A 14,758-nucleotide genomic window follows, 5' to 3' on the forward strand; every position below is an offset into this window, starting at 1 on the left:
CTTTAAGTTTTTTAAGGGTTTTTTTTCCTCTACCCATACTAGTCTATTCTTAATTACAAACGTGCTGAAAATTTCAGCGGAAAATCCTCAATATCAACCAAATTTTGGCCGGAATAAGACCTACTGTACGGCATGTAAACTTCGATGAGACGTATTACGCTTTTAAACCAAACAAGAAAACAGTAAGTTATATGTATATGAATCTTTTAAGATGAATTCCGGTAAAGATCGCGGCAATGGACGTGGCATTTGTAATATGACTTATGAAGCAGCACCTTGAAAATATCCCAGAGGTAATTGATAATTGGATGGTAAACTTATTAAAAATCACAAATAACCGAAGATTGTTTCATAAATACGGATTCAATTTGGAAAGGGGCCAAGACCTTATCTCAAGGAGGCAGCGTGGCCAAATGGCAAACCGGTGGCCGAATGGTAAACCGGAGTCGCTGCACAAATTTAGCTGCTAAAATTTTACTGACTCGATATGCCAAAGCATTCATCTGCTACCGAGGCGCTCGATCAGCTTGGCTAAGATAACTTGACAAGAAGAAGAAGATTTGAAAGACTGGTACCGTTTTTCAACGATTTAAACGGCTATTTTGACTGGGATTTTAAATTTCATTGTTTAAAAGATATCCATAATTACAACACTAGAAGTAGAAATACCATTTGTAGGCCCTGGGGCCAAAACCGTTTTATTTGTCAGGCCTCCAATTATTGGAGCATCTTATCTTTTGAAGCTAAAAGCATTTCTGACATTTTAACTTTTTAAAAAACATATTAGGAGCATTTCTTGACTTTTCATTTCTTAATTTCTTAATTTTTTACAGTTTGATTTGGCTGCGGATGGCTAGGATGGCAACGGATTGCAATTTGAAAAAGTTAGCCAAACGTTTTCACGTTGTTTCCGCGCGTCTTCTAAATATTGATATTTATATCCGTTGATTCCTATCCGCTATATTCCTTTAGATGTTCAAGATAATGTTTATTTAGAGTTTAGTTGCCTACCACCAATTTCAGAAAAAGTTTAGACCAAAAATCTGCGAATTCCCCGTCACATAGTCCCTTTAACGTACTTGAGTTAATTTAAATGAATTTTTTTTCCAATGACACGGTGTTCCGACAAGCCCGTTTCTTATCCCAGCGACCAGATTATATAGTTTATTCGTCATTGAAATTTTCGTTTTGCAGGAGATACCTGTAGCCTGATATAGCACAATGGCTTGTCAACAGATTCTCGTTATCGCCGTACTGTTAATGGTGTCTTCAATGTTTCGCAACATCTCCAGCCAGCAATGCGGAATTGACACTTACTCCATCTATCAAATGATGCTTAAGGGCCACACCTTTAATACGTTCAAGGCTCGGCCACTTTCGATGGACTGCAGAGAGGCGTGCAACTCTGACGTCAGATGCCAAAGTTATAACTACGTCTTTTTCCAAGACATATGCGAGTTGAACAACAGGACTAAGGAGGCCAGACCAGACGATTTTGTCAAGGACAGCGACAGATATTACATGAGGAAGGCCCCAAACAGAGGTAAACAAAACTTGCTAAAGATAACATGAGTTGAGATAAGTGGAAAGGAAAGGAAAAGTCAGATCTAATCAGATGATAAGATAAGAGTGTCAATTGCAAAATTACAACTAATGTTTTAGTTTGTTTCCAAGGAGACTTCTAACCAAATTTCTTGTAATGAAAAACTGCAATATCACAGCGACAAACCGATGAGTGGTGCCGGATCTATTGAAGACCTGGATCAGAAACTTAGTTAAAACGGAAAATATAGACGGCTTAGGTGCATGAGCTCTGCACCTAAGCCCACGATATGGTCATGTGATACTGGTCAGCAGATACGTTGTTTTAATTTGACAGCGGTCAATTGACCATAGTATATATGGATGTCCAATATCAAAGATGCAATAACGTTTACCATTTTCCGGAGTATGGCAGAAGATGTTGCGCGACGTCGTCGTACGGACGTAGATCGCACGTGCAGAGACAAATGCCTCTAACCATGATAACCTGGAAAATGAATTGCATGGTTCTCCTATTCTTGTGCATGCATGATTCCCCTATTTCTATGGCTATGGGGCTCCGCTCTGCGGCCCTAGCTTCGGGCCACTGGGGAGCTCCGCTAACAATGACTACGCTTTTATTTAGAAACCAGGATAGGTTTACGAGCGAAAATATATATAACGAAGGTTTTTTTCACAGCCTTTATCGTTGTTGTCTAAACATGTTAGATGTTCTTCGGTTTCGGATTGATTCAAAATATCGCTCATTTTGGATTCAATACTGTAGAATCAGATGGTTTCAAATTCTATCTCGCGGCAGTCGGGGGCCGTACGTTTTCCTAGTAGGGCCGAACGACTTTTTCAGAACAAGGCGTCCGGCACTCGAACCGGATTTTTTTCATCTGGTTTTTCAAGGAAATAACGCGCGCGGCTGAATGTGTCATATGACAAAATAAGATTATTTTATGTAATTCTAGTTCCTATCGGTTCCATTCCCGAGCTGCCTGCTGATTCTTGTGAAGAGATTAAAAGAAGTGAAGGAGGACAAGCGGTCAGCGGTGATTTCTGGTTGGACCTCGAGAAGAACGGAAACCCTTTAAAAGTCTACTGTGACATGACAACTGACGGTGGTAAGAAATGAATAACTCCCTAAGTAAAAAAAAAAAACAATTAATACCTTTCTTTAAAACAAGACAGAATAAACAACATCAGGCCCTTCGAATAGTCTTAAAAACCTCATGAATCCGATAAAATCTCATTACATATCCTGAAAGTAGTGTAATATTCTGTGCTATGCATTGTTATTATTGAGGTAAGGGAAGCAATGAAACGGCGGCCTAGCCTGTTGGTATACCAAGCCAATCTTGTGGGATTTAAAGTCTTTTCTTATGTTAACGCTTCTTTTTGTTCCAATAAATTTGCATAGATGCTGGCAACGTAAGTGAAAACGCTCTTTATTAATCTGCTGGTTAATAAATTCCCATGGGGTTTTGTCATGCACATTCAAATGACTTTGAATTGGACAACAATCACGTTTACGGAAAGTTATACTAAATTATTGACTAGTGGCTACTTTTTGCAAATAGTGTAGGGTGACAAAAACATCTTTCTGTTTGTAGTCTTACCCCTAGGTTGGTATTCGTATCGTCCTGGTCATTCTTGTAAGCACATCCGGGACTCTGGGTACTCCAAAGGCGACGGAAAGTACTGGATCGATCCCAAGGAGGGCGGAAACCCTTTAAAAGTCTATTGTGACATGACAACTGACAGTGGTAAGTGATTGATTATTAAATCATTTGCATTTACACTCAAAGAAAGTTTTACGAAATTATTATTACGAGTGGCTTCCGCATGTATTAGTCCGGGAGCTAGGAGCACAGAAATGATGTTTTGCACTTTAAGAGTACTGAAAAGGTTTGACAACGGATGTCAATAGATTAAAACCTCCTCTTTCACGCTAGGTAGTTTGTGGTTTCAAATTGTGGTATACGTTTTAAGTTATAGCTATGTTTTTGTCAGTCGGTGCAGGTTAAAAAAGGTCTCACATGAGAACGAGGCTGACATTGCCAATCAATTTATTCATATAAAATTATTCGATAAGAAAACAAATGTTATCCAGATAACTGATAGGACTCTATGAAAATAAATTTATGGAAAGCACCACGGCTTACAAAGAAATCACATGATATATGTCTTCGTTTTCTGTGACGTGTCACAGCATTCTCGTTCTATGTTACATAGGAACAGAAATTTTTCGCTCACGATCATCTGCAGACCGTTTGCTCTTTCAATTTGCTCTTTTCGCACAAAAGAAAAGCAATATTTTTAAAATTTATAACTTGTTGAGATAAAAACCTTGGCCAAAGGCGTTAAAGTAGCGTATTTTTACTGAAGCCTCGCTTTCATGTTGATGGAAAAGAAAAATGATATTAAATTTGGTATAGAATGAAGCAATGTTTAATGATATTTGCCCACAAAAAAATATTTAAAATACACGCAGGTGCCGTCAATTGTAGCGTAGAAAATAAATATGATGTTAAACATGATCTGACAAGAGCTATCAGTCCCAATTTAAAAGAGAAGATTTAGAAAGTTTCCACCTTAGTTTCACTTAAAACTTTTCTCGTATTTAAATTTAAATTTAAAATTTAAAATAAACGGTCGTGATGACGCCTAGAATATCATAAATACCAGGTCACAAATAGTCGCTTAATGAAACAGTCATTCTATTTCTGTTTCGGCGCTCGTGGTCCCCCGTACAATGCAGCATTTTTTTACTTTTCTATCCATGCCCAACAGGTCAGTAAGGGCAAGGTCTTTAGTAGTTGTAGGTTATATATTCAAACGTAAGTCTGAAAGACTTTAGCTTCAGGGACATACTGTAATGTTTTTATTTTTTTACAGTAAATGACATAGCTCAATCCATTCGCAGTACGTAGAAACAGCTCTCTTTCGGGATGAATACATTCTATATATAGATCAAAGCTTTGGTTTGTTTGCTGTTCTCTAAGTCTACCTCTGCCGCTTTCTCTAACCGCCCTAAGCGACCTTTTTGATTCTACGTAAACTGAAACTGTTTCAGAATTTCGGTTTCCAGTTACAGCAAGCGAGTTCAAATCACCAGGAAATGCATAAAAAATGAGAAAACTACAATCTTTCCCACTTAAATAAAAAGTAATGAAACACGTCTGTGCTGCCCAGTCAGCGCCTTCATTTGCAATTCAAGTCGCCTCACAGAATTCAACAGAGCCATGGTATCTTTTTTGAGCCTTACTCAAGGACCAAAACTTGTTGTTGTTTTCTCACGAATCGAGCGCCTAACTGGGCAGCACATAAGGGTTTAAAGTACTGCAGTGTCTCGCAAGATTACAGCTCTCGCACCCTCTTTCGAATCATGTTTGGTGTATAATAGAAACCTTGTGTAGGCTTTCTCGCGGCCAAAAAGCCATGATCGCACAAATTTATCACTTCCCTTTCGTCTTAAGGAGACTTTTTTGTGTGGGAGAGGGTTGGTGGTTGGCAGGGGCCCGGGAGGTGGGCTGGGGTAGAGGCAGGTATAACCAACCCTTCCAATGATTTATGACTAAGAAGCCAGGCTCTTACTTGGTTGGCGGTATGGCTCACTTTAAGTCTCCAATCGTCCGAAGTAATAACATTTGGTACGCTTGCCTCAAAGCACTTCAATAGTGCGGGGAGATTCAGAACGTTGTCTTTGATCGTTATTGTTATCCATCCGGCAAAGATGCAGAGCAAACGAAGAGAGGAAAGAACATTGAAATTGATATCAATGGCCCACATACATCACTTCTTTTATTTAAATACAGGGAAATACCTGCGAGTAAGAGCCTACTTTTTCCCAGGTTAGCCTAAACGGGTTCTTATATAATTTTTTTAGGCTATTCAGGTTCTTAATAGGTTCGTATTTTCTAAAGAAAATTTACTTTAATGCTTATAGAACTTTTAGTTATATTCGTCCTATTCCTTGTATAAAATTTGCATACCACATAAGTGCTTATGTAAAAAGCACTAGTCATTTAGAATATGACATTATATAAATATGCACAGCCATGCTTTGTTCAAACTTCCCAAAAACATTTATAACAAATTTTAGAAAATAACAGCTTGTTTCAAATTTGAAGGCGAATAGGTTCGAATACTAATGGGGTCTAATTTCCAAATTTTAGCCTAACAGGTTCTTAACTGTTAGGTTCTTACCCGCGGGTTTTTACTTCATATATATTTTAAAACCGAAAAACAGGACTTATCTCGTGTCCTCCCAACCGATTCTTAAAATATACTTAAAACAAGAACCTTGTTATTGCTACTGAATGTAAAAATAGAAATTTTGCAGTGTCTTTGAAAAAGAGAAAGCCCAAAATTAATGAAACCATTAGATTCAAACAACGAGAAAGCCATCAGAAGGGTTCTATCACACGCTAAACATGATGCCAAAGATGATGCAAAAATGATGCGAGAGCTTTCATTCAATCGCCAGATACTGAATGAGTGATGTACTGGTATTCATTTATATGCAAGGAAATTGACTGCCAAGAGCCGTGGTTCTGGACGGTGTTTAAAGTTCAAACAAAATGCACTCAAGTACACAAAATTGTTCCATCAATGTTTGGTAAACAGTTGTGAAAAGTTATTTATGCTTTCTCACTCCTGGGATGCGATTCTACAAACTTTGATACTGATAATGGAAAGCAAAATACTTCGAAACTCATACGTATTAACCTGATTAACGCAGGCTTATCAAGAAATCTTAGGATTGTTGGAGAAAGCAGCAGGGTAGACCCGAGAACGGAGTTTGCTGGAGGAGCTTCTGCCTGAATCTCTTCCCAGGCAAGGCTGTCTAACTTGTACTATGGATGAGTCATGTTGTGTCAAAAGAAACAAAATAGCAAGTCTCTTCAACAAACGCCATTAAATCTTCCACTTCGGTTCTTGAATAAGTAAGATACATCAAAATTATTTTCCTTTAGTCAGGTAGCCCTTAGCTGAGTTTGTTTTACAAGGTAAGAGTGTGGTTGAGCAACCCAATGAAGGGCCGAAAGCCACAGTTGACAGTCACATTCTGCAAAATATTTTTTAAGACTTATTTTGAAATATTTTGTCAACTTTTGCGTTGGTTTTTTTGTTCTTGATGTTTTTTCGTTGGTTTTTGACGACGTATGACAACATTATATCTTTTTTTTACATATCCTCAACATAACATCATAAATGTCACTATTTCAGACACGAAGTCAGAAAATAATGTAAAATAATGCAACATTCATCCCAGAATGATAATGGCTGGCTACAATCTACTCATTCTGTATTGGTGCCTAAAAATTAGTCAGGAACGTCGTGACTGAAACGAATGGAAGAAATATGTCAAAAAGCTGAAATAGGCTTAACCTACACGTCACTAAACACGGTCCCAGGCAAACGCTCGGCACATCAAAACATTCTCGGGGAAAATTGCTATAATGAACATTTCTGTATCAAAAAGTAGATCTTTTTCTTTAAGTTTCAAAAAAATCTCGAGGCTAAGTCGCTTATACATCTTTCAGTTTAAAACGTACGAGGGCTGAGGGAATAGAGCAGGCGTGGAAGGATTTTTAATAAACGTAACAGTCTTGAATATCATTTTTTTGTCGTTTCTTGAAAGCCATCTTCAAGGAAATGTATGTTTGTGCATGGAAGTTTACAAGCAGCTGCATGGCAAATTTTTTGCCAAGCCAGTGCAATCTCGGACACCACTGTTGAGACACTTGGCCAACTTACAACAGTTCTTTTTTTACCCTCCACCACCCTCTACTTCATGATTGTTAATGTTTTTTGCAAGCCGTGGTGCTTTCCATAAAATCGACTTTCATAGAGTCCTATCAGTTATCTGGATAACATTTATTTTCTTATCGAATAAGTTTCTATGAATAAATTGATTGGCAATGTCAGCCTCGTTCTCATATGAGACCTTTTTTAACCAGTACCGACTGACAAAAACATAGCTATAACTCAAAACTTATACCACAATTTGAAACCACAAACTACCTAGCGTGAAAGAGGAGGTTTTAATCTATTGAAATCCGTTGTCAAACCTTTTCAGTACTCTTGAAGTGCAAAACATCATTTCTGTGCTCCTAGCTCCCGGACTATATATGTTGCAGTTAATATACATGCAACGCCCTAAAACCGGTCACAAGCTAATAAATTGTTCGAGTATCGTTGTGACGCAAATGCATATATACATGTATTAAATTTTGATATATACTTCCTGATGTTTTTAAAACTGTTTCGTCCTCTAGGACTCATCAGTACGACAAGAAAGCATAGGGAAATAACCGATACCAGGAGCCATACCCAATATTCGATACTACAATACCGAGAAAATATCAGAAATTACAGTTCACCACTAATGTTTTCGATTCCGATTGGTTTGAATTGATCACCTGACGCGATAGTGTTCGTCCGCCGAGAGACACTATCAGCTCTTATAGTTCCCACAAAATTTTCTCCAATTCTGATTGGTTTAAATTGATCACGTGACGCGATAGTGTTCGTCCGCCGGAGAGAGGGGTATCGAATGGTCTTTGCGAGCATTTGCGAGCGTGCGAGCACAGCGTTTTTCTTTGCGAGCACGAGCATTGACAAAAGTTAGCCTTGCGAGCAACGAGCACTTTTCAAAAACTACCTCCCCTAATTTCCGAGCATGCGAGCACTTGTAAATTTATGCGAGCATGAGCAAACGAGCACCCACTAAAATTTTGCGAGCATTCCGAGCAGAAGCCTAATTTTGCGAGCAATGCTAATTTTTGATAGACCATTCATGACCCCTGGAGAGCACTATCAGCCCATAGTGCCCGCCGAAGAAAAATGCCCGGATCGATAGTGCCCGCCCGTGACTTTTTTTTGTAAACAAGCGTGCCTGCAGACAAAAAAACCCAACCAAATTCACTGCATTTAGTGGGTTTCTCGACTGGTTTTGTTTCGTTTGTTAAATTTCGGCTTTAATTGAGTTTTTTATCCTGAAAAGTAAAAATAATTCACGATGCTCGTTTTTGTATGTGCGCGCGGAAGAAAATTTAGTGGTGAAATTTGACGTTCTTAAAACTAGCATATTAGCCCTCGAAGCTTCGCTTCTCGGGCTAATATTTGTTTTAAGAACATCAAATTCCCGCGGGGCAACTATCAGCCGATAGTTCCTCGACAGAACTAAACAAGCGGACCTACAGACAGAAAAACGCCACCGAATTCACTGCATTTAATGTGTTCAATTTTTTGCTTGCTTTTGTTTCGTTTTATTTTAACATTTCGGCTTTCAAGCCTTTTATCCTAAAAAGTAAAATATAATTCAAGATGCTCGTTTTTGAATGAGCGCACGGAAGAAAATTTAGTGGTGAACATAAAAACCACAGAGTGTTTTTGTCTCGGAACTATCGGTCTAATAGTTGTCCCTTAGAAAAATCTCGAAGCTTCGCTTCTCGGGCTAATATTTGTTTTACGAACATAAAAATTTCCGCGGGGTAACTATCAGCCGATAGTTCCTAGACAAAAACACTTCTGTTTAAATAGTGTTCCCCCGAAAAATAGTAACAATTTGCACTTTTTCATTTTTAGTAACTGTTTCCATAGTACTGTGAACTGCAACAATCAACGTGTTATTTAGATTAAGCATTTGTCTATAATAAAATGTCGGCTTTGTTTAATTCCCTGAAGCCTTTGTTTGCAAAATAACCTGTGATCCTTGCCTGATTTCAGGAGGCTGGCTTCTTGTCTCCAATGTTGTGACTGACAGCTCATCGGCCCCTAAGTAGTTGTCAGTTGAGATACATTCGCACTACAAATTCTTTCTAGGGTTTTTAAATAACCGCTGACCTTGCCTGATTTCAGGGGGCTGGCTTCTTGTCTCTAATGTTGTGATTGATGGCTCATCTCCCTTCCAACTGTCAGTTGAGACATCGTACCGTGGAATAAGCAGCTATAACAATAACAAGACGTTCCTCACGAAAACAGCCATGAAGGAGCTGAGAACACACTTGCCATTCACTCAACTGAGATTCCTCTGTAGTAAACAACATCATGGACGTACGTTCCACATCACCACGGCCGCTAATAGCACCGGTGAAGCTGTAGTCCAGTACTTAAGCGGGGAGACGGATGTCCAGCCTGACGCCTGTGACTCGTTTGTAAGAATGGATGATGATGACTCGGGGTTAGCCGGACTTTGCCATAATTGGGGGCTTGAAAATGGGTTGTGGGGAATTGGCAAATGGGGGGCTGGCTATGATAGAACGAGATTATACGATCACACTGCCTTTGCACCCGGTCTGTATCATTGGGTTATTGCTGAAAACGGCTGGAGATTGGAATGCGATGACTATTATGCCGTTAACTATCATGTGTCTTCCGGTGATTTTTGGAAGGTTTTTGTTCGTTAAAAACAAATAGCAACAACTTATTGCTTATAACATCACAGCATGAAAAACTTTTAATTCGTGAACTAGCACTAGTAAATACATCTCAACAGACTCAAAGTTTGGTTCTTCGCACCGTGGTAAACTAAGGCAACGGGACTAAAAGGATAAGATAGCTAAATAATCATTATACGTATGTAACAAGACTAAAGTGGCCTCCCCTGTAAACCTGGTGGTTTCTTGGAGGTCTCTTTGCCTTACCATAGTTATTGCTGTAATATTTCAATCTTAAAGTAGCTAATAAATGATGATGATGATGATGATGATGATGATGATGATGATGATGATGATGATGATTATGACAAACTGACGCGTTTCAGTTGACAACGACATTCTGAAGATGTCGAAACGTTTCACCTTTTCTTCTCACTTTTCAAATTTGTCAATTATGAAATTAACGGGAAAATAACGGGAACTGGTTGTGTAATGTCCAAGTTTTAATCTAGTGCAACCTAACTCAAGCCCAGACTCTAATTAATCATTTTTATTTGGTCATTTAAATGCACGAGATTCCAACAGATAACTAACTGAAAAAGCCGCCATAGTCTAACCATCTTTCATGCTGCGACCACAAGTTTTGTTTAAAAATGAGACACTTTCTTTGTTGATGCTGTTTTAGAACTTTCTTTAGACTAATTACATATGATCGCTTTGATGGTATCTAAAAAGTGGTTCAGGGATGTTAAAACATTAGGTAGTAGTCTTGAATTCACTCCTTGACTAAATCTGAATCCAAGACGCAAAGGATGCCTCACATGGATTTACAATATCCAGAACAAAGCGTTTTACATATAAAACGAGAAATAACTTTTAAAAATGCTAAATGTAAAACAGAGAACTCGACGTGACACAAGGGCTTAGCTGTTAGGCCGAATAATAAGGTCCTAGCGATATGAAAACAGTGAAAGTGGAAATGTGTTTTGTTTTGTTTTTTCGAAGAATAAAAATCGGACATGGTGCGGTGCAAAATTGTAGAAACTAGCTCGAGAATAAACCAGAAATGAATAAATGATCGTACTCAGGCAGTTCTTATTAACGGGTATCAGGTCATGGGCTTCTTCCAACATTCATCAAGACTGTCAAAACAAAATTTCAGAACAAATTTTTGACATGTTGATTACACACAGCGTAAACAGTATAATTAGCCCATCACATTGCTTCCAGTTCTAATAAGCTAATTATGTGAGATCACAGGTATGGGAATGTAAGGGAAGTGGTCACACAAACAAGTCAAACAAGACACCTTCTTTTAAGGTGGGGAAGGGGGATACATAAAGAGACCACCTGTTTTTGTGCAGTGTGGTGGGGGGATTTGCTAAAGCAGGCCCGCGGCCCGGCGGCCCACCTCACGGCCCTGAAGACTCGACTTTGGATTTTCTTTGATTTAAGTTTATGGGTGGGCCGCGGGCCGCGGGCCGTGAGGTGGGCCGCCGGGCCGCGGGCCTGCTTTTAGCAAAACCCGTGTGGTGGGTCCTGTCTGAGTACAATAGTTTTGACCATTTCCCTAATGATCGTTTATATCAGTTCGGATCAGTTCAAAATGAGGAAAAGAAATTTAATAAAAACGACTTACTTCACCTTTTCTGTGTGATACACGTGTTTCCGTGGCGTTTTGTAGCCGATTAAAAGCGATTTCAGTGAAATATGAAGAGGAAAGGAGTAAAACAAACTTACTGAAAACGCTTTGAAACGGCTCCAAAACGCTACGGAAACACAAGTAACACACAGAAGAGGAGAAGACGTAAATCGTTTTTACGATCGTTCATTCAAATGCAAACTTTTATATTTTGGCTGTTACACAATGTCATACATACTGCTTCCAAGGAGCTTGGGTTACCTGTGGTGAAATGATTAATGAATTAAAAAATAAGATAAAATGAATAACACAGCATCAGATATCGGAAGTCCATAAATTATTTTCACCATATACTGAAACATCTTCAAGAGCATTGTAAAGGAGAGAACTTAATTAAACGCTGACTATCATCCCACCTTGATATAAGGGATTATTCCGGCCAGCTAAAGGGGTTAGCGCGGGTTGCAGTTGCGAACAAATTTTTGACATGTTCCAACATTTTTGAAAAACAACTATCCCGACAGGTAGCCAGGGACATCTTGTAGAGTAACAAAAGGTTTAATTACCAATACAATAGTTTTGCACAGGTGCTATACACATCTTCACAAAACAGTTTATCATACGGAAATGAAAAGAAAAGACACCAAATCCTGGGTTTTGGGAAGAACGGCTTTGTGATTCACACCCTCATCAGCTTGTACAGCTATGCACGAATGTCGCTCGACCTGCAACAATTTCCCCTTTATTAAGTCGGTGAAAATCGCAAAATATCACACCAACTGTAAAAATCTAAATAAAAGCTAATACAACAGGATATTAAAAATTTAAAAATCTTAATAAAACTAATACATTAAAATATTAAAAGCTATTAACTAACTTAGATTTAAAACTATCAACGGACGTTGTATTCACAATATCCTCTGGAAGGGATTTCCATCCATTGATTGTTCGTGGAAAGAAAGAAAACTTAAAAATATATTTCTTTCACCTATGACCTATTAACTTAAAAGCGTGGCTCCCACGGTTTTTCACAGAAAATCTTCGAAACAAAACCGAATAGATAACACAACTTATTGTTTTGTCTTAAATTTTTCTTACTAATTGCATGACCCAAACATGCAGGACAATTGTTTCTCACAAAGAAAATAACAGACTCTCAAGGCTTCCAGCAGTGAAGTGATTTATGTAAGTCCAAGGGATATAATTTTCGTCATTTCGATGTTGATCTGTAGAAATGACTTTTCTCATCGAGATCGAATCTACGCGGGAAATTGACAGCTTTATATTTTACCCAGGTTTGTTGAAGCTAATTGATACCGAAGTATGAATCCTTAAATTTGTTATAACAAACACCAATTTATATGCTCCGCTACAAAAACCCACATAGTGAAAGTTTCAACTATAGCATCGTTGCTTTACTTGTGTACCAATTTCACTAATTATTCCTACTTTAGAAACACTAAGAAAGGTTCATAATGATATTGAACAGGCTAGTATGCTCCAATTTTAAAAAAATGTTTTCACATGTCTTTTCGCTCTTCTGGCATGGACGTCGAGAAGAAGAATATTAGATGATTCTTTTTTTCTCTTACTAGACTGGTCCATTCTTAGTTAAAAGAGTGCTGAATATTTTGAGGAGATTTAACTCAGTTACAGACAAATTGTGACGCAATAGGACCAACTTTAAACGTCAATGACACGTATTAAACAAACTTTAAATGCAGGGCTGATCAAACAGCTAGGGACTGAGGTTATAAATTTATTTTGGCCCAATATTTCGGTTGAACAAAACCAATCTTCATCAGGGGCATACAATGACACGTATTGTATGTTTATGAATCTTGTGAGATGAATTCCTTTTCAGGGTGAGGCAATTTAGGTAGCTTTTATAAATATGTTTTATGGAGCAACACCTCGAAAATATTCCAGAGATAATTAAATGGTAAACAAATAATCGAAGATTCTTTCAGGAAGACGGATTTAATCTGAAAAGAGGCACAGACCTAATCTCTGTACGTGGCTGAATGATAAACCGGCGATTTTGGAATATAACCCTTTATCACTCAACTAACAGGTTTTATTGTTGATAGTCTCGAGTTCAATTCGATCTTAGGCCACGCTATGTAAAATATCAAACGGTTAGACTCCTGCAAAGGAGAGTAGATTTTCTCCAATAATTTGCGGTCCGACAACCCCGTTTCTTATCCCCCGCAACCAGATAATATTTTATATCCGTCACTGAAATACATAAGCGGCGGAGAAGGGTGGGGGGCAAAGTGGGGGGGGGGGGGCTGTAGCCCCCCAAACAAAAAGCCCCAGTACCAAAGTGTCGCTAGCGAAGCATAAAATTGGTTTGTCAAGACACATATCGTTTTATCAGGATCGTGCTTGGCGGGATAACATAGGTGTAGGAACGTAACAACGAAACTTCTCTCCTTAAAACACTTCTAGATTGTATTTGACAATACCTGTCTTCCATACATTTTTTTGCCGTCCGACGTCTAAAGAACAACCCAAAGTGCACCATGAAGCAGGATCGTCTGAACTGCCTAGTTATGCATTGTCACAAATCGATTACGGACACGCCGGGCAATGTTTAAGAGGCCGTCTTTCTGAAAAACGCCCACTCAACTTCGCGTCAAAAAATAATTTTGCCTGAAACTCTGGCAACTGAAAGACTTTACTAAGGCTAGAACTAAAACAGATTTGGTTTGATTCAAAATGTTTTTCTGGCCGCGTTAGGAGCCAATAAATATTTTGCCCCTTCGGGCACGCCGCTACGTCTAGAAAATAAGAAAAATAGGCATTTTTCGAGCCGCTGTCAAATATTTCATTCGCATCGAACACCGACAATTTTTATATCAATTTGTTCATGAACATTTCTATTTTTCTAAGAAATAGCAAGTTTTCCCTCGATTTAACTGGAAATTCGAAATCTAGGATAGAATGACCACTACTGATCGAAATCGAACGAAGGTTGAAAAATGACCTTGTTTTAGAAGCGAATATTTCAATTTCGGGACCTAGCTGATAACTCTACTCTAAACAGTCGAAAAGTGTAGTCCTTTATCGGCTTAAATATGCAAAATCTCATGTACGTTTTCAGTATTTCAAAAGTTATGACCGTTTGTATCAGCACATGTGCGAGTAATAACGATGATATAAGCGGAGGGTATGCGCTACCACATTGGGAGAACCAAAG

At 38.5% G+C, this 14,758-nt stretch overlaps 1 protein-coding gene across 1 annotated transcript; it reads left to right on the top strand.

Moving 5' to 3' along the window:
• The first annotated feature begins 1,292 nt into the window (after positions 1-1,292).
• LOC144663443 (uncharacterized) lies at positions 1,293-10,079 on the top strand. Its single transcript, XM_078524399.1, has 4 exons — positions 1,293-1,543; positions 2,499-2,651; positions 3,141-3,293; positions 9,397-10,079. The coding sequence occupies exons 1-4, from the start codon at positions 1,330-1,332 to the stop codon at positions 9,942-9,944; spliced, it is 1,068 nt and encodes a 355-aa protein (XP_078380525.1). The 5' UTR covers positions 1,293-1,329; the 3' UTR covers positions 9,945-10,079.
• Positions 10,080-14,758: the final 4,679 nt, after the last annotated feature.

The sequence above is a fragment of the Oculina patagonica genome, chromosome 8, assembly GCF_052425735.1.
Source record: "Oculina patagonica isolate OP01 chromosome 8, crgOcupat, whole genome shotgun sequence".
NCBI classification, from domain to species: domain Eukaryota; kingdom Metazoa; phylum Cnidaria; class Anthozoa; order Scleractinia; family Oculinidae; genus Oculina; species Oculina patagonica.